This window comes from Colius striatus, chromosome 3 (genome assembly GCF_028858725.1).
Source record: "Colius striatus isolate bColStr4 chromosome 3, bColStr4.1.hap1, whole genome shotgun sequence".
Classification (NCBI taxonomy): domain Eukaryota; kingdom Metazoa; phylum Chordata; class Aves; order Coliiformes; family Coliidae; genus Colius; species Colius striatus.
In genome coordinates this window covers 86225354-86246548 of record NC_084761.1, presented here as the reverse complement: position 1 = coordinate 86246548, position 21195 = coordinate 86225354, and the positions used below count along the sequence as shown (strand labels likewise).

Here is a 21195-nt window from a genome sequence, read left to right as displayed (position 1 = left end):
CACAGCCCTGACCTCTTTGCCGCAGAAAAAAGTTTAGGATTTTGTCAGACAGAGTCAAAACCATTCAGGATAATCACAGGTTAGTTTACTGTAACAGATGGTCTTTACAACTCATTCAGCTGCATCTGTATTCCCTCAGCATATAGCATTCAGGTAACCTATTTGCTAGTACAAAGCTTTCTTTTGCATAGACTAATTTGTTTTAGTGGAAAGTAATTGGAACTTCTGATAACATCTTAATCACTCATCCATGTATTCTATTATAAGCAGTAATTTATAAAGTTTTACTATTATAAATTCACAACTCAGTGAATATTTAATTTTTTAAGATCAGTGAGTTTTAATTAAAAGACCTCTTTTTGTTGCTATGAAAACAGTTTTATTTTGCCACAGGACAGAGGTTTGGTTCAGAAAAGATATTAACTTAGTAGCAACATCAGAAACATTAAAAGTTGTTAAGGAACAACTGAATTAATGTACTAGACTTTATCACAAACAGTCAATAGCAGGGAAGCCTTTGTGAGTCTCCATACTGTTCATAGATCTTTGAAAGGGTAAACTTGGCATTGAAACTAAGACGAAAAGTGTTAGAAACTGCTCAAATGTCATAAAAACATAAGTCATAAAACATAACTCCTTTTTGTTGAGAAAAAGAAGTTTCTAATTGGTCATGTACTTACTTACGAATGCGCTGGCAGAAAGAATTTCTGAAATCTACTGCAAGGAGAAACAGGCTGTCAGAAAAGATAGTCCTTGAGAAAATGTGTTGCTACATTATAGAAAGTCTAAATTCCACTTTAACTGTAATAGACTTCCCTGTGAGATCGGAAAACACATAATAGACTATGAAGCAACTTTTTAGCTGGAAAGTAGGAACATTCACCTCCCTCAGAGTTACGATGAGAAAAACCTCATTAATAACGGAACTGGAAAGCTCTCTGAGGGAAGTTGCTATGGGAATAAAATGTCAAATTTCAGTGGACCAGACTGTTTTCTCCTACAATAAAATTTAACAGAATGAACACCAGGTGAAGGAAAATTCTTTTAATGAAGTTACCAACAAAACCCTCAGTGAGGCATCAGTCGATCTTATCCATGTGGAAGCCTCTGTAATGTCAAGCATGCCAGGGGGAATCTAAGAGACCTCTTTTGTCCTTTTTGGGCAGTGACTCTGAGAACATTATTCTTTCAGAGCAGGATTTCAGAAAATGAGTCTTGGCGCTATGTTGACGGGAGGTTAGGGAGCCATGGGAACAGGATTTTACCCAAACACCTAGACAAAGTATGAGTTCTCTTTTTCTTCTAAATTCAGATTCCAAGAGATGAGGAGTCTGTCTCCAAAATTGTGCTCAGAAGAATTCTCTCTTCTATTTTTAACCACAACTATGAATGAAATACTAGGGGCAAATAAGAACACCAAAGAGTCAAAGAAGCAAGCAGGTTGTAAATGCGACTGTTCAGATCTGATTTATCTTTTGTGATTTAAAAATAGTACCAAAATTGCAAGAATTTAAAAAACATTTGAAGATGATCTCTAAAGATGCCCCGGCGTTTGTGTCTCATGGAACTTCCTCATCAAAAAAAGTCACAAATATCAGCTTTAAAAAGAAACGGTATCTCTCAGGGTTGTGACAGCACTAACTGGCCTTGCTGGCCATGACCAGCTTCCCTTGCTCCACCATCACCATGCTGCCCATAAGCTCAGGAGATCCATTGCAGCTTGGGCCTGGATCAAGCCACTATGAAATGAGAAAGAGCTGTGAAATGCAGCTTGACAAAGCCACAGCAGGTGCCCACAAGGCTCCTCATGGCTCTTCTGAGCTGCATGTCAGCTCAGTCCTCACCCAAGTTAGATTTCAGGTACATCTGTGTTTGACCATGCACCTTGACTACCCTCTGGACTCCTGGCTGACACGACTTACATCACTCACCTGCCCTGCTTGCCTGGCTCAGAGACAAGATAGCTGCACCTTGCCCACTCCTACTGCACAGTGACATGTGAAAATAGCCTGTGCCATGGTTTTACAGCAGTGGGATCCAGCTCTGAGTAGTAAGGTTGCACAACAGTAGCTGAAGGTAGAATGGGGACTGGAAAAAGAAAAAGCTGCCTCTCATTATGGAAAAAAGACAATGTTCAATTAAATTAACAGTAGATATAATTAATATATTTAAGCACCACTGCTCCAGTACAGAAGAGTTAAGGAAAATTTCAAGTATTACATTACTACCTAGATGCAAAAGAGCACATCAGAGTCCAGAAGAAGCTAGATGCCTCTTACTCTAGCCAGATTTCTATCAATAGTTTCAATAAAAGAAACAACTTAATTTTAAGAGGACTGACCTCCTCTATTGACTGCATCCATTAGCCCACCAGCAGTTGTCCATCTTTCACAATTAAATGACTTTCATTATGTACTTCAGCACTCGAGTTTCATCTTACTCACAGATCTTGTAAATTTGTAAAACTAAGTTATACTTCTACAAACAATAAAATCTCCAACCCAAACCTCCCAGGTTGCAGGGGTACTGACCAGAACCTAGCTTTACAGTTCTGATATTTTAGTTATCTGGAGCCAAAAAGGGGCTGCTCTTTGATTCTAGCTAGGATTCTTACTGTTTCACCGTGTGAATCATTGAATTTCATAAGAATCATTTCACTTTGTATGCCATTTTGGAGTAAAAGCAGCTTTCCCAAAAGTCATTTTACCTACATTTTCAAGATTAAACTTTTGCTGATACAACATGACTGATTTTTTTTAACTTCAGATGAAGCAATATCTGGAGTTATTAGTTAACACTGGACCATCTTTCTGATACATCATTTTTTTGTGACTGTTCTCCTTTGGGATGTATAGAAAGGGTAGAAAAAGAATCTGCAAGTAATAGTTATATTTAATTAATAAAGAACTTTTAGAATTTCAATGTAGCACAAATTTCTTCATCTCAAGGTTTAAGGATAAATATTTAATGGTGGAATTGGTAGTTTTGATACTGAGACTTAAAAAAGATGGGTTGACTGCTGTATGTACAGTGACCACCTAACTGCAGAAGTGGTTTTTTTTACTTGGAGCTAATGACTTATTCTCTATTCATTGCACTACTTGCCTCTGGGAAATCCTTGGATGATTTAAAGATTGTTTCAGCCTGATAAAAGTATGCTTATTTACATACCACAAGCCATTACACCAAAGCTGATAGAACTATGCATTGCTGAAAAGAGTAAATATCAATAAAGAAATCAGGGCCTCATCTCCATTCCTAGGCTTTCACATCAGTTGGGTCAGAGGTGACTGAAGAGGGAGGAGGACTTTAGGCCAGCCACACTTCCCAGACTTTGGCTGGAGAATGGCACTGGCAGCAGGAAGTCAGTAGAGTCTCTCAGCCACAACTTGTAAAGATTTAGCTTATATCACCACACAACAGGAACAAATAAAAATATTCATTTGATGTAGAGAGTGGGTAGCTGACAGACATTAGTTGAAAGATTATAACTTCTAATTTTAACAACAGAAGTTATTAGGTACAAAACACAAATAGTGAACTGCAGAGGATAAAATTGCTTAGTGTAGCAGAGGGTTTATTAGTCTTAATGTCACAAACATTAGGTGGTATTAAATGTGCTTATATCAGTTCTGTGTAATCACAGAAACAGAAACTCAAATCAGTTTAATTATAGATGTGGGGTGAAAATAATTAATACTGGTGACTCTGTTCTAGAGTTCCCTACAATGTAAAATGGGTTTGTTTTGATGAGAGTAATGGATGTATAAAAATATCTTTGCATAGATAGAGAGATAACTATTCTCTAAAAATATATGTGTATCTGTATTATATTTTGTTAACTAGGAAAAAATGGTAAATCAGTAGACTAGAGCTTCACAGAATCACAGAATCTTAAGGGTTGAAGGGACCTTGAAAGATCATCCAGTCCAACTATTTATTAAAAGAATATTAAACTGCCTTTTTTTTTTCATTGTACAGAACGGAAAGCTTTCAAAATAGCAAAGAAGTTTATTTCCCCTCACCAAGTCTATCTTTGTATTTTGTGTTGTTATCTTAGTCAACAAATACAGATGAAAAATGGACAGGAAATTAGCTTAATATCATGCAAGACTACAAGAAACCTATTGTATATGACAGTAATCAGAAGTCTTTCCTGGGGGATCTGTTTAGTTACAGTTTTCTTTTCCAAATAAGAACATAGCACTACAGGAAGTTCTATGCAGTAGCCAGGATATCCTGTCACTCAAATCATCAGGATGTCATTCCTCTACATATGTTTGTGCATCAAAAAATGTATATGATCTACCTAGCAGAGGAGGTATGGAAGGCTGAGAGTAGAGCCTGTAGTTACTCATTCACATTTGTATGCCTAGGGAAGCATTCAAAATTCTCTGCACCTCACTAAAAACAGTGAGAAAGCTGAATGCCACAGGTGGTATGTTTTCTCTATAAGAGACAGCAACTACACTGAAAGGGTTGCTTTCCTTTAATGCATTTAAAATCCATGCTTGTGCTCCCTTCGATACTTTTGAGATAGACTGATGGCTCCTGTCTTAGGATAACCAAAGATCTGAAGTCAGAGCAGCACTCAGCAGAAGTGTTTGGAACCTCTGAATACATGGTATCTCTCCACTGCCATATATTAATCTTTTATAATCTTTATATACAGCAAACATAATCTCCCCGGACTCTCAGAAAAGGCTTGTGAAAAGCTGATCAGAGAGGAGATGCTACCCCAGTAACAGCTAGAATTTGCCTAGCCACCAGACTTGGATTTCCTGTCTTCCTCACCTACAGCCAACAACTGCCCACGTGGCTGCTCTTTAGCTGCTCTCTTCTCCCATTCATCAGTAGAGAGATCCCTAACTCCAAAAGAACATGGCCTACCCTGCTGAAAGTTTGGATCAACAGAGAAAGTTCCATGACTCATTTCCAGTAAAATCTCACAGCATTTACTGGTGATATTTTGATTTAACAGAAGATCAGTGAGTCCTGCAAGAAAGTCTTTCAACACTGAGGGTTTTGCAGAGTTTTTCATGCTAAAAATGTTTTTCTCTTTCTAAGGTATTTTTATCTGCTATTATTATTTGCAATCTAATAAACAATCTAATTTAGTAGTTTAGCTTCAAAACTTACACAAAAGACATCAAAGATATGTTACTGCCCTGGAAAAGAGTTGGCCATAATGGCATCATTGGCATAGTGTTGCTGAAAAATCACATGCCAAGGTTGATCAGAGAAGAATATCATGAAGCTGCAGAAGACTTCTGCCTAGTCTGTTTCTTCCATCATACCCAAACCAATCTTAGTAAAAGCTAACTTTTTTTTTTACAGCAGTGTTGCCACTACCGGCAACATCACCAGGCCGCCCGCACGGATCACTCAGCCCACTCCCACTGAGGGGACAAGATCACTGCATACTCAGTATGGATGATGCTTTATTCCAACTAATCGTTTACACCATGTGCTTTTATGTGCTAACACAAGCATCTCCTTTCACTCTACCCCATGCCCGCCTCTTCTGTACCCTCCACCTCTCACGTTACAACCTGAGATCTTCCAGATGCCTACAACACAACAATGTCCTGCACATAAGATTGTGTATCCATGTCTGTAGTTTTCCTATGCTAAAACAGTCAAATATGAAACTGGACTTAAAATGATGAATTTTTCCTAATTCTCAAAAAGAATCTTTTGATTAGCTTTTGTTCTTTGATTTCAAATTCTGTGTAGTCAATCACAACACCTAAGATGTGATATTGCCCAAAAAGAGTTTGCAGTATTTACAGCTTGGACAAAGATATATCTAAACCTAACCTGAAAAAGCATAAAAACAATCTCCATAGCATTATGTTAAAACAATCCAGGGCAAAGCAGAGGATACTTTTGGAAAGATGTGAAGGGTGCTCAGGATGGTGATTTTGTGATTATATTCCATCTCTGTTTTAATAAGGTGACTAAGAACAGTTTTCATCACTCAGCAAGAGAGGTAGAAAAATATCAAAAGGAAATCATTATTACTGGAAGGATTAACCCAGTTTGCATTTTTAGATCTAAAATAACAAACAGCAGGCATTCCCTTATCACCATAAAAGTAGGAAGAACAAGTAAAAGATTTTTTTTATCCACTGCAGTTTATTGTCTCATAGTATATTTATTTTACTTAATATGACAGTCTTTCTTACACAAAATAGTGTGTGATACAATGCAATACAATGACAAGGCCAGTGCTCTATTGCATTCACTATCAAACCAAGTTGGAAATGACGGGGCAGAAAAATACATCAAGTTGTAGAACTCATCTAAAAGTTTCCAAACTTGAAAGAATTGAAATTAAAATAATTTTTTAAAAAAGAGAAAATTGGGAAAATGAGATAGAAAATGGAAAAGAACTCAAAAGCAAGAAAAAATTGCCTTACAGAAGTAGGAAAGTAAAAAGCAAAGATTTAATTTATATTTCCATTTGAGACAGGTAAACAAATTGTAGGGTAGATTTTATCAACACATCCAAAACAAATATTTTCAAAATAGAAAAAGAGTGAAAAGGATTAATGAAATATAAAAGACAGACTTTTATATTAGGATATGGTATTGTGAAGAAAATATTTATGGGTATATATAATTTGGGGAAAAAAAATCAGATTTGTCAACAATGTTTCATAATCATTAAAGCTTTAGAAGTCTAATAATAGGCTGCCACAAACTCTAGTACTGCTTTCCAAGAAGAATTCTTTCAATTTAAAAGGAAAATTTCTTTAATTATGGAATAAGCAAAAGAAACTTATCATAGAATCATAGAATCATAGAATCATAGAATAGTAGGAGTTGGAAATAACCTTTAGAGATCATCTAGTCCAACCCCCCTGCTCAAGCAGGTCCACCTAGATCAGGTCACATGGGAACATGTCCAGGTGGGTCTTGAAAGCCTCTGGATGAGACTCCAGACCCTTCCTGGACAGGTTGTGCCAGGGCGCCCTCACCCTTACACTAGAGAAGTTTTCCCTTGTGTTTCTGTTCCAGCTTTTCATCATCCCTTTTCCTGTCACTAGATAAAACAAAAAAAAGGAATGCCCCAACCTCCTGACACCCACCATTTAGATATTTGTGAATACTGAGATACCTCCACAGTCTTCTCTAAACAGTCCCAGTTCCTGCAGCCTTTCCTTGTAAGGAAGATGCTCCATTCCCCTGATCATCTTGGTGGCCCTGCGCTGGACTCTCTCCAGCAGTGCCCTGTCCCTCTTGAGCTGGGAAGCCCAGAACTGGACACAGGACTCCAGATGAGGCCTCAACAGGGCAGAGTAGAGAGGGAGAAGAACCTCCCTTGACCTGCTGGACACACTCTTCTTGATGCATCCCAGGATTCCATTGGCCTTCTTGGCCACAAGGACACATTGCTGGCTCATGTTTAGTTTATTATCAATCAGGACTCCCAGGTCTCTCTCTGTAGAGCTGCTCTTCAGCAGTTTGACCCCCAGCCTGTACTGGTGGAGGTTGTTCCTCCCCAGATGCAGGACTCTGCACTTGTCCTTGTTGAACCTCAGGAGGTTCCTCTCTGCCCAACTCTCAAGCCAGTCAAGATCCCACTAAATGGCAGCACAGCCTTCTGGGGAATCAGCGAGTCCTCCCAGCTTGCCAACTTGCTGAGGCTACACTCTGTCCCCTCATCCAGGTTGTTGATGAAGATGTTGAACAAGACTGGCCCCAGAAACCATCCCTGTGGAGCTACCACTGGCCACAGGCCTCCAACTCGATTCTGTGCCATTGATCATCACCCTCTGGGCTCTGTCATTCAGCCAGCTCTTGATCCACCTCACTGTCCACTCCTCCAAGCCACACTGCCTGAGCTTTCTGATGAGGATGTTGCGGAAGACAGTGTGAAAAGCCCCGCTGAGGTCAAGGTAGATGACATCCTCTGCTCTCCCCTCATCTAGCCAGCCAGTTATGCACTCATGGAAGGCTATCATGTTGATTAAACAGGATTTCCCCTTGGTGAAGCCATGTTGACTCCCTCTGATAACCATCTTTTCCTTTACAGAATCATTTAGATTGGAAAACATCTTTAAGATCATCAAGTCCAACTGTAAATCGAACACTGTCAACTCCACCCCTAAACCATGTCCCTAAGGACCAAATCTCCAGTAAGCTCTCCTTGGTTACATACTGCTGTTTCCTGAAAGACAGAATGCCAGACTGGAAAACAGAGAAAGTTGACAGCCTCTAGAACTGAGATGGTGATTTAAGAAGAGATATCACATTTTTATGAATATTTTGTATGGAATTTTGATTCCCAGTGATTAAAAACAAAGCTCTCCAATTACCTCACAAATCCTTGCTCATGCAATTCAGACTGTTTCATTTTTTATGAAAATATGCATGTTGTTAACCTTCAATGTGGAAATTAAGGAAGCAAAAGGTGAGGTCAAACTCATCAGGTGAGAGAAGATTACAGTGTAAACAAGTTTTCTGGTTATTGGGGTGGAAAATAACATCTTCAGCAACAAAAGAAAGTATTTATTTCTATGATACAAAAGGGCACTCTTAGATACTCTTGTTAACAGACACTTCAGGTGAATCACAGAATCTCAAGGGCTGGAAGAGACTTCAAAAGATTATCTAGTCCAACCCCCCTGACAGAGCAGGACCACCTAGAGTAGGTCACACCAGAACTTGTCCAGGTGGGTTTTGAACGTTCTTAGAGAAGGAGACCTAATAACCCACCTGGGCAGCCTGTTCCAGTGCTCCCTCACCCTCACAGTGAAGATTTCCTTGTGTTTCTTTGGGACCTCTTATGTTCCAGCTTGTACTCATTGCTCCTTGTCCTATCATTGGACATCTCTGAGAAGACACTCACCCTTTACGTATTTGTAAACAATGAGGCCGCCCCTCAGTCTCCAAGCTGAAGAGTCCCAGCTCCCTCAGCCTTTCATCAGAAGGGAGATGCTCCACTCCATCATCTTTGTGGCCCTGCGCTGAACTCTCTCCAGCACCTCCCTGTCCTTGAAGTGAGAGGCCAAGAACTAGACACAATATTCCAGATACAGTCTCACGAGGGCAGAGTAGAGGAGTAGAAGAACCTTTCTCTACCTACTGCCCACAGCCCTTCTCATACACCTCAGGATGCCATTGGCCTTCTTGGCCACGAGAGCACATTGCTGGCTCATGCTCATCCTGCTGCCCACCAGCACTCCCAGGTCCCTTTCCCCTACACCACTGTCTAACAGTTCATTTCCCAACCTGTACTGGTACATGGGATGATTCTTTCCCAAATGCAAGACTCTACACTTGCCTTTAATGAATTTCATTAGATTTCTCCTGCTGACAGTGCCCTCTATTCCCTCATCAAGGTTATTAGAATCATAGAATCATAGAATCATAGAATCATAGAATCATAGAATCATAGAATCATAGAATCATAGAATGGTAGGGGTTGGAAGGGACCTTTAGAGATCATCTAGTCCAACCCCTCTGCAGAAGCAGGATCACCTAGATCAGGTCACATAGGAACATGTCCAGGAGGACCTTGAAGACTTCCAAGGAAGGAAACTCCACAACCCCTATGGGCAGCCTGTGCCAGGGCTCCTTCACTTGAACAGTGAAATAGTTTTTTCTTATATTTAAGTGGAACTTTTTGGATTCCAGCTTCATCCCATTACCCCTTGTCCTGTTGCTAGATACAATAGAAAAAAAGGGATATCCCAACCTCCTGACACCTACCTTTTAGCTATTTATAAATGTTAATAAGATCTCCCCTCAATCTCCTCTTCTCCAGACTAAACAGCCCCAGTTCCTGCAGCCTTTCCTCGTATGAAAGATGTTCCAGTCCCCTGATCATCAGTCCCCTGCACTGGACCCTCTCCAGTACTTCCCTGTCCCTCTTGAGCTGAGGAGCCCAGAACTGGACACAGGACTCCAGATGATGCCTCATCAGGGCAGAGTAGAGAGGGAGCAGAACCTCCCTTGACCTGCTGGCCACACTCTTCTTAATGCATCCCATGATTCCATTTTCCTCATAGAAGGCTATCAGGTTGGTCAAACAGGATTTCCCCTTGGTTAAGCCATATTGACTTCCCCGATAACCATCTTATCCTTCATATGTTCAGTGATAACATCCTGGATCATCCTTCTTGCCCTTTTTGAAGACTGCAGTGACATTGGCCTTTCTCCAGTCCTCAGGCACCTCACCTGTCCCCATGATTGTTTAAAAATGATAAAGAGAGGCTTAGCAATCACATCAGCCAGCTCTCTCAGCACTCTAGGATGCATCCCATCAGGACTCATTGACTTATGAGCCTTAAGCTTGGCCAACAAGTCTTTAACCACTTCCTCCTCCACTCAGGGCAAGCCCTCTGCTGACCTGGCCATCCTGTTATCCTTGCCGGACTGGGCTTCCTGAGCACCAGCCTTAGCCACAAAGACTGAAGCAAAGAAGGCATTCAGTACTTCGGCCTTCTCTGCATCCTCAGACACCAGGGCACCCTCAGCGTTTAGCAGCGGGCCCACATTCCCCCTCACCATCCTTCTGCTGCTGATGTACTTGAAAAATGCCTTATTGCTGTCCTTAACATCCCTGGCTAAATTTCACTCTAGAAGGGCTTTGGCCTTCCTAGTTGCACCCCTGCATGCCCTGGCAATGTTCCTATACTCTTCCCAAGAAGCCAGCCCCTGTTTCCACCTCTCATAGATGGCTGCTTTCTGCCTGAGTTGTCCCAGCAGATCCTTGCTCATCCATGGAGGCCTCCTACCTCCTTTTCCTCCTTTCTTGTGCATTGGGACACACTGATCCTGGGCTTGGAGGAAGTGGTGCTTGAAGATTGCCCAGCTCTCATTGGCACTTCTACCTTCTAGAATCATATCCCATGAGATCCATCCAAGTAGATCTTTGAAGAGGTCAAAGTCGGCTCGCCTGAAATCCAGGGTCACGGTCCTGCTTTGTGTCCTACCTCTTCCACACAGGATCTTCAACTCTCCCATCTCATGGTCACTGCAGCCGAAGTTGTCTCCAACCTTCACATCCCCAACCAGGCCCTCTCTATTTGTCAGTACCAGGTCCAGCAGCACAACCCTCCTTGTTGATTCCTCGATCATCTGCGACAGGAAATTGTTGTCAACAATCTGTAGGAACCCCCTGGACTGTGTGTGCTTGGCTGTGTGGCTATCCCAGCAAATATCAGGGTGGCTGAAGTCCCCCATGAGGAGCAGGGACTGTGATTGTGAGGCAGCTCCCAGCTGTTTGTAGAAGACCTCATCCACATCCTTCTCCTGATCAGGTGGCCTGTAGCAAACTCCTACAACAATATCACCTGCCTTGCCCTGGCCCATTAAATTTTACCCCTAAGCACTCTACCAGCTCCTCATCCCCACCCAGGCACAGTTCAGTACACATTAATTGCTCTCTCACATAGAGAGCAACTCCACCTCCACGCCTTGTCAGTCTGTCTTTCCTGAACAATACCTAACCCTCCATGGCTGTGCTCCAGTCATGGCAGCTGTCCCACCACATCTCTGTGACCGCAATGAGGTCGTAGCCCCGCATCCGCACCCACATCTCCAGCCCCTCCTGCTTATTCCCCAGGCTTCATGCATTGGTGTAGGGGCAGCGCAGGGGCTTACTCAAACACACAGGTTCCCTTGGGCGGTGCAGGAGGTTCCTCCCCGGTTTGGCTCTTTCTCAGGGTGGTCAGCCTTCTGTATCTCAGCCCAGTGTGCAGATGAAGGGCACTTATCATTGCATTCCCTGTCCTGCCCTATTTCCCAGCTAGAGGGGACAGCTTGTTCTGTTTTGCTTCTCCCCCCACCCCCCAAGTCCCTTAGTTTAAAGACCTCTTTATTAAATTTGCTAGTCTACTCCCAAATAATCAAATAATTCAAAATAATTAATATATTAATGAATATATTGTACAGTAACAGTGCCAGCACCTACCCCTGAGGGACTCTACTAGACCCAGGCCTCCAACTAGACCCTGCCCCATTGATCAACACTCTCTACCTTCTTCCCTTCAACCAGTTAACAGTCCACCTCACTACCTGATCACCCAGCCCACACTTCCTCAGTTTTGCTGCCAGAATACTGTGGGAGATGGTATCAAATGCTTTGCTGAAATTAAAATAAATCACATTCACTGCACCACCACCATCTATCCACCTGGTTACATCTTCATAAAAACCTCTCAGATCGGTCAGACATGACTTCCCCTTGGTAAAACCATGTTGACTGCTCCTGACGACCCTCTTGTCATTCAAATACCTGGAGAAAGCACCCAGGATAAGTCGTTCCATCACCTTTCCAGGGATAAAGGTGAGGTTGACTGGTCTGTAGTTACTCAACTCCTCCTTCTTGCCCTTTTTGAAGACGAGTGACATTTGCTTTCTTCCAGTCCTCAAGCATCTCTCCTGTTCTCCATGACTTACTGGATGATGTAGCGTGGTTTAGCAATAACTTCCACCAGCTCCCTCAGAGCCCACTGGTGCATCCCACCGGGGTCCATGGATTTATGTATATCCAGGTTGCTCAACTGATCTTCAGCCCAGTCCTCATCAACCAAACAAAACTCCTCCTTTAACCAGACGTCCTCTGGAGTCTGAGGCTCCTGAGGACAGTCTCCAGCAGCAGAGACAGAGGCAAAGAAGGCATTCAGTAACTCTGCCATCTCTGTATCCTCTGACACCAGGGCACCTGCCTCATTCAACAGAATGCTGGCTGCCTGAAGGAATAGGTCAATATATAACACTAAGATTTTCCTGAGAATAAACTGAAAACAGTGACATGTTCCACTTGCATTATATTTGGCAGATTCTAGTGAGGAATCTGAAAGGCAAAGCCTACAAGTAACTCAATAGTGAAGCAAGAGATGTCTTCAAAATTTGTGTTTTATAAAGGTACAGTACTAGTATCAATCATAATAATGTTCATAATTAAAAGTTTTAAATTAAGTCAAAGGATGTTCCTTGAAATACTGTATTAAAAGAATCAGTTGTAGGTCCTAATAAACGTATTAACACTCAGCCTTCTCTTGTACTGAGAAGGTGTAGGCATCTTGGGTCTCATCAATGCTCAGCAGCAGATACTGTGTGATACGAAAAGGCATTTCTGACAAAGCAAGTAGCATCTTGGGATCAAATACAGACAAATAAAAGCCAGTGTTATTTGTCAAAACAGTTAATGTATTAGAGACTGAGAATAAAACAGCTTTGTTCTTCTTTAACCAAAGGAGAAAAAAAATTAAGATATTGCCTATTCCGTTTGCAAACACCCTGTATTTGTTATTTATGACAAATTGTGACTGAGTCCAAGGAAACTCAAAATATGATTTAGTTAAGAAAACAATGTTTATTACCATCACAAGGTTTTTATTTTTGCAGAACAGTTATCTTTTACTTTTTTCCTGTTGCAGGGAAGCTTACACACGTATACAGTGTTCATAAGTATAAAAGCAAATTCAGCAACAGCTCAACATAGGAATACATTAAGGAAGTAATGTAGTTTAAGGTAATCAATTTTACTAGTTTATGAAATTAAGCGGAACTGTGCTCAAGAGAGATCAGGTGCTTTGATGTGCATATCACTTAGTTCTGCTGTTCTCCCCTCTACAATAGTCCTTGCCTCTCCTGACAAGTCTCCCTTCACTTTGTCCCTTCCCCTCATACGTTTTACTGTGATAGGATAGCATGGAGCTCCACCACAGAACTGTATGAATCTGTGAGATCATAATTCCTTACTATTTTTATTTCCAAAGATTTTTCTCAATCATTTTCTAATTCAATAAGGTACAACATTTGATTCCAGGCAGAACTTCCTTCATTCACCAGAGAGTATGATACACAAGGTTCACAAACAACTGCATTCCCACATTACTACTGGCTTTGTAGCACACATTCACACCAAGGATTCTTTCATTTTCATGCCAGATATAAATTATTATCTAAGAATATTATCAATGCCCCAGTGGATATCACATTGGAGCCTTGTAGGAAGAGATAGATCTGTTCCCCCCATCTATGGAAAGATGTCAGAGAGGAGTGAGTGCAACCAGCCTCATGATCTGCCCTGCAGAAGAGAAACAGATCTTTTGAACTCTACTGGAAGCAAAGCTGATACTGAGTAGAGATAGTTTAATTAATCTCTATACATTTAAGCATCATTTGTCCATGGGAAAACTAAGCACTTACTTTCAGTGTGCTTCTTCTTGTACTATTTGGCCTTTCCAGTCCTACAGAACCCAGTTCTCTGAAAGCCTACTCTTTTGGCACAGAAAACCTCAGCAGCACAGTTGAAGGAACTAAACTTTACCTTTTCACTGCAAGAAACTTCTATATTCAGGGATAGGAGACAATTTATGAATTTGTAAAGGAGTGGTTGCGAAAGCAATGATCATAGAATCACAGAATCATAGAGTGGTAGGAGTTGGAAGAGACCTTTAGAGATCATCTAGTCGATTTAGACAATAATCTTGTTTTCTCACTGTTTATTTCACATTCAGAGTTGTCCCCAGTCTTAGATAGGAGTCTCTAAGATTATCTTGTTTGATGCTTGGTTAGTTTTGAATTATTTGTGTTTAGTTACCCAAAAAGCTTATCTTGATATCCAGACACACAATGTAACACATATGTCAACATGGGTAAAATTTTACCCTAACCTGAGCATTTACACTTCCTAGTTAACAAGCCACCAAGAAATGCCTTAACATTCTGTCATGGCTAATAGGGTTAACTCTTAGAGGTAGGTATCATGTCAAAAACTTGTGTCAATTCTGAAAGGCTACAAAAGCAGCAGCAAAGACTTACATGATGACTTTGCTTAAAACGGAGGTCCTGACGGGGATGTTTCCACCAAAGAAGGAAATTAAATCTTGTAGTTGTAGAAACTATGTTTAAGAAGGATCTTGTTCATCTAGTCCATTTTAAGCCATTGCTGGTAAATTTATCATGATGGTAAATTAAAATAAAATTAGTAAACGCTTTAGCTGACACTTGAAACATTCTTGATTCTAATTCTGACCATGTGAGGTAAATCATATATTGCACAACACTTTTAGGACAGTCAAATAGATGAAAAGCTTAACTGAGAGAGGAAGAAGCTAAGACAGAAGTGCCAGATTGATTCTTCTTCTCTTTGGGGTTTCCTGTAGAAAAGGGAAATCCAAGATCTAGTATTAAACTTCCTCTATAACTACAATTTCGTGTCTGAAGAGGTCCATATTATTTGTGTACATTGTACCAAAGCTTTAAGAGACTGTGTCAGGAAGATAATGGCTGATGATGGTTGCAATGCCATGATATTCCTTCTGAACCTCCTTGGGAACAGATCATGGAAACGCTTGACAACAGTTTGGCAGTTGGTACCTCCTTGACTGTTGGGAATTATCATACTGCTCTTCTGTGTTCCTTTTTCTGTCTATATTGTCCTACCGTTTCATACCATGCTGTAATTGCAGCTCAACATTGATCATTGTTTTATTCTGTTTGTAGGCAGTTCTTCTGAAATTTGTTGCATTACATATAATGATGACCTTATGTCGAAAGTTCAGTAAATGGAAAATAAATTGTATGTAATTCAACAAGGTCATAAGACACAAAATTAAAAATCCAATGGTCTGGGTCTTATTTATCTAAAACCTTGGCATAAAACAATGCCTTCAACACCAGTGTTTTATCCGTTCTTTGACACAGAACTGAATTCAAACATTTTTAAGTCACAATGTGGTATTTCTACCCAATCCGTTTCTAAAAGAGAATTGGAATATTCATCTTTGTGAAGGAAAATTTTAAATGCTAGATAACTTGCCATAAAAATTGCAAGAGCAAACCAAAACTCCAGCAGAAATATTAATTCCACCCTATATATGTTACTCTCACTAATAAAAGGTATTCAGATTCTAAGGCCTCTATCTAACTATTCCGTTGGGCTATATTTCATGAAGGCATTTGCAAAGAGTATGTTATTAGCCTCGTGATTCGAGCTCTTTGCAGTTGTTAAATGACTGCCTCAGACATTATCCACTAGAGCTTTGTGGTAGCAGTTTGATGAGCACTGCCATATCACTGACAATAACTGGACACCACATACTCTACTTTGAATCTGACTCATTTTGACATTTAACTATTACATTGATTCCGAGTGAAACCCTTGTGTGTCATTTTTCCCTATATCACCTTTATAATTCTTCAGCTTCCATTGCATTTAATATAAATTCAGCCATTATGCTCTGAATTTAGCTACCTAAAGCCATATTCATTTCAGGCCTCTATCTTAATATCTGTATCTATTTTTTTATGCTTTTAGTACAAGATGATCTTTTCAGCAGCTGGTTATTTAATAATGACATTTTCTGCAACCTGTAACAACTTTAAATCTTTGGTTTAAGCTGAAGGCTCTTCTGAAGAGGAAAGGTAAAAATCAATTTTAAAATACACTTTAAAAATGAAAGTTTAACTCCAGAGGATGAATGCTATATTCTCTGGTCACAATATTTCCATTGAGTTCTGTAGTTAGGACACTACAGCAGAATGAAGTTTTGTAATTCAAGCAAAGCAGTGAGACTTCAGCACTGGTTTGAAGTTAAGTAAATCCATAAACAATACAGTGAATCAGGGACAGCCATGTAGAAATAAACCAAGGCATGTTGCTACGCCTCCTTTCTCTGATAGGAGACTACCATACTAAGGCACAGCATGTCACACTGACCTCTGCAAAGGAGGTAGAGCTCAGGGGCTTCAGAATGCTCAATGGGAGGCTTTAAACGTAAACTCACATATTATGAAAATGAAAGTAAGCTCTTTAAAAGTTTAGTGCACTTGTTTCTAAAAGTAACTGAAGCCAAACTGCCTTTTTAAGTCCCAAATAACCAAATATGACTGCCATATAACTTTAACAGGACCAACTTTCAGCCTGTAACACTTTTGCTTCTTGCTCTTTCCTCTATATCTTCCACCACAATGTAGGCAAATATGTTATTACTGTTTGGTAATAATAATATCTCCCCTGAGTCAAGTCTTTTCTAAATGACTCCTTTCTACTATTTCACTTTCACCTATTAAATATCAGTGAAGCTTTAACAGAGCATGGTCAAGCAAATCCAGCATGAAAGATAGCCTTTGCAGTCACCAGGCTATTGCTAATATATTTGTTACTTATCATACCTACAGCGACTTTGCAAATAACACTTAGTGAATAATCCTCTCACTTCTCTATCACCATTCTCATGAGCTTATTGTTGTTTCTGAAGAGCTGAACATGAGGAAGGATGTGCTCCTTTGCATTCCTAATATTAGTACTGGATACACATATTCAGGAGAGAATAGGAACAGAAAAATCCTACTTTATATTGGAGCTCATCAGCGGAAAGCACTGAACAGGGCACTGGTGGGCTGACATCACAGGATGACTGAACTATCCACATAATACACTCACGAAAAGGGCATATGTATTTATAGGCTGTACCAGGAAAGTAATTTCCAGTGGAGATAAGGAAGTATTGTTTCCAGCACAAGGTCCTGGTGAAAACTCACCTGTAGTTCTATGTATAATTTGGGCTGTGTGCAGTCAAGACAAATTGTGGGGCATGGGAAATGAAAAACAGTGGGAATAAAAGAAACCTAGCAAAGGTTTTCTTACAAAACAAAGAGTGAGAGGGGATATCATTTTTTTGCTGTCTATCCATACACCAGAGTAATCATGGAGGCTGGAGAGCTGGTTAGGCTAACAAGAAAGTTAAAATAAACATAAATCTTAGAAATAGGCTAAGAATCATTTAAGCAGAAAAACAGATGATTCTAACCAGTCAAAGAGTGAAGTTCTGGAAGATCCTTCTGATGAAAATAGAATGTAATAAATATAGCAGGTTTTAAAATGGTGTGTATTATGGCCTTTAAAAAGATCAGTGTACGATAATGATGTGTTATGCTGTCTGAGATAGTTGGAGATTTACAGCATGCAGTCCAGACTTCTGGATGGATCATATTTTCTTATTCTAAGCATAGCAGTGAATCCACATGCAACTTATACTTTTTAGATCTACTCTATGGATCAACACCCATTCTCATTGGATGAGAAGCATGAGCGGTAACTCTAAACTCTATAGAGTTTAGAGTCTGTCTATATAGATACTCTATAGGCTTGTCAGGCTAGGTGCTCTTCACATACTATATCCATATAATTCTTTGTTAAGTGGTACCCTGAGTAAGAAACTTTTTCTGATTTACAGAGTGACAACAAATGGTTTTAAATATCTTCTTTCAAATTCACAACTTATTCTATATTCATCATTAACATGCACAAACATGAAGTGACAATCCTTTTTTCTGCTAATGTTTCTTGCTTTAAAAGACAGCTGTAACATTACAGACAATACACTAAATAGCATAGTTTCAACTATGCTAGCATATTCATACACAACTCATTTATTCCACTTCTCTTTGAACTGATAAGCTTTGTCATGCTTGAGCAAAATTATACCATCTCAAGAAATAAATCTACTTTGTCTTGCTGTATTTTCCTTTTTTTCATAAGGAATCTAGTATTGTGGAAAACAGTGACTCTTGTAGCTACTAGTGGGAATAGAAAATGCAGCTTGATTTTGGATTAAGCTGTTAAGACACATTTCCAAAGAGTAGATATTTTCCTTTATTATTGAAATATTTAGATAATGACATCCTGAATAATAATTTGTAAGTAGTACAGGAAATAGGTTATTGTTTCAAAAGCAATAGACTCTTCTGAACTAGATGGTTGTGCTAAGATCTTAATAGGAAAAAAAAAAGAGATGATGTTAGGAACATTCATAATGGAAAAAAAACAGAACAAAGCAACAAAAAAAAGCAAAGAATAAATAATGACTTAATAGAAATCCATAAAAATTTTCTGTGCTTTTTTTATTAGGTATTAATAATGACTGCCTTACAGAAATGTTTTCCTGAGGGGAAAACAACTAAGTGGCATGAAGTCTTCTTTGCAATAATTTACTATTGAACTTTGTTCATTTTGTTCAAAAAATGACCAAAGCCTTGGCTCATGGAGGAAAAAAAAAATAGTTATGGAAAGTGCAAACTCAGGAGAGCCCAATCAGAAGCCTTACAAAGGCAAAGGTATGGTTATTTTTTTCACTTTAAGGTGTCTAGACAAGACTAACACCATACTCTCACTCTTGGAGATATTTCCTGGTGAGTTATTCCAGGTTTACAGGACTAATTGTGCCACTATCAAGTTTCTATCAGGGGATGGGGAATGTTGGGAGGTTCTTTCCTCTCCCTCTTGCTTACATCCCATCATCTATGGTAAATGACTGAAATTTTATATCTACAAGAAAATGACAGATATTGCACCACAATACACAAATAGTATATAACCTGTCCTGTTCTCCACACAAACAGTGGAGTCTTGTACAGCAAACCTCATCAAACACCTCTTTGAGCTTCGTCAAGGAATAGGGAAAGATAATTGTGTCTTAGAAGTAAATGTGTATTCACCCATTTAAGCACTTTACATATATTTAATAAACTCTCTCCCAGTTATCAAAACAATACAAGCATCTCCATGTGTCCTGAGCACATAGGGAGGAGCACAAATGGTTTTGATCTGTTACGAAAAACAAAACAATGTGATAGCCTATCGAGGCAGTCACCTCCTAATAAAATTTATTGGAAAGCTCTGGGAAGGGAATATACTCAAAACTAAGCATCCCATCATCCAGACAGGCAACATCTATCCCATAAGTAACATTAAAAACGTTTCTAATGGTAATATACAAATATCTGCTTCCGAAGAGCATTGTTTTCTCTGTGCTTCAAAACACCAAATGGATATAATTGAAAGGCATTCACATAATTCCAGTTAAATATGGTCTACATGTGAAAATGACAAAGAAATGCATAAATAGTGAAGAAATACTATGTACACTTTTCCATTGCCTTCCTTTATGAGATACACTTTCTTATGATGTATGATCTAGGCAGAGAGAAAAATCTCAGAGTAATAGAACAAGCTACAAAAAGTTTCAGAAAGTAAAGATGGCACAAGAAGTATACCGACTGAGAGAGACAACAGCATGTCAAATGGGCAAGTGGGCAAAGAGTCATCCATAAAGGAAAACAAAAGACCAGGCATCCAGCTCCAAAACGATGCCCATTCATCAACGCGCGCATGAAGTTACCTGCCATGTGCTTAAACCCCAAGCGACAGCGTGCTGCGCTTGAGATGGGCTCGCCTCTAAGCGAACACCCACCCGACCGCCGCGAACGGCTAAACAAAGGCGGGCTTTCCCTCCCGCTTCCGCGGGCGGCTCTCCCCGCAGCAGGTGGGATCCCTCCCTGAGCGCTGCCGGGGGCTGCGGGCGTCGGTAGGGCCCTGCCCGGCCCGGAGGGCGCTGCCGCCGGCGCCGAGGGGGCGCGCGGGCGCGGTACCGCGGACAGCTCCTCACTCACCGTCCTCATTCTCGTCGAAGACGGGCGCCCGGTGGGAGTGGCCGCCCCCCATGTTATTCCACGGGCGGCTCCGCATCCCCCGCCGCCAGCATCCCGCGCGGCGCGGCGCGCACCAGCACCCCGGCAGCAGGGGCAGCCGCCGCCTCCCCAGCCTCAGCCCCGGCCCGGCCCGGGGAGCCTCCGCAGGGCTAGCAGTCACCCTGCGACATGAAAGCGATCTGTCTGCCCCCGGCAGAGATCGCGGCTGGCTGGCGCGCACTGACTTGGCCCGTCTCTCATCGCGGAGGGGCAGGGGAGGGAGGGAGGGAGTTAGAGGAGGAGGGCTGGAAAGAGGGAGGGAGGAGGCGGAGGTCCTGCTGCTGGTGGCTTTTGGTAAGCGGTAAAAGCTGGATCTACCTGGATCCTCACGGATCCTCCCTCCTCTTTTCCTCCTGCCAGATCTCCGCTGGGGACCGCGAAGCCCCCGCTCCCGCCTCGGCCGCCAAACCAGCACCCGCAGCCTGGGCTGCCCGCCGCCGTGCTCCGATGTGGGAGCACGGAACGGCTCCCGTCGCCCGGAGCAGCTGGCGAGGGCTCCCGCACCCGAGGCAGCGGAGAGGCTGAGAGGGGTAAGCGCTTCCTTGGGGTGAGACCATTTGAATTTTTTACCTCCCGACTGGGGGTTCGCCCCCGGCAGCGCGAAGGGACGCGGACGCTTGACTGAACTTTACTGACTTTACAAAGAGGAAAGGGAAGGAGAAGCGAGCCGCCTCCAGCCCCTCGTCTCACGTCCCC

The 21195-nt window shown here is 41.2% G+C and overlaps 1 protein-coding gene across 1 annotated transcript in view; it reads right to left on the bottom strand.

Annotated features, from left to right (window-relative positions):
- Nucleotides 1–20660, bottom strand: part of STK32B (serine/threonine kinase 32B) — a 191361-nt gene extending 170701 nt beyond the window's left edge. Inside the window, exon 1 of the mRNA XM_061992970.1 lies at nt 20422–20660. Coding sequence (XP_061848954.1) covers nt 20422–20497 — 76 coding nt within the window. The 5' untranslated portion in view covers nt 20498–20660. The remainder of the gene's footprint in view (nt 1–20421) is intronic.
- Nucleotides 20661–21195: the final 535 nt, after the last annotated feature.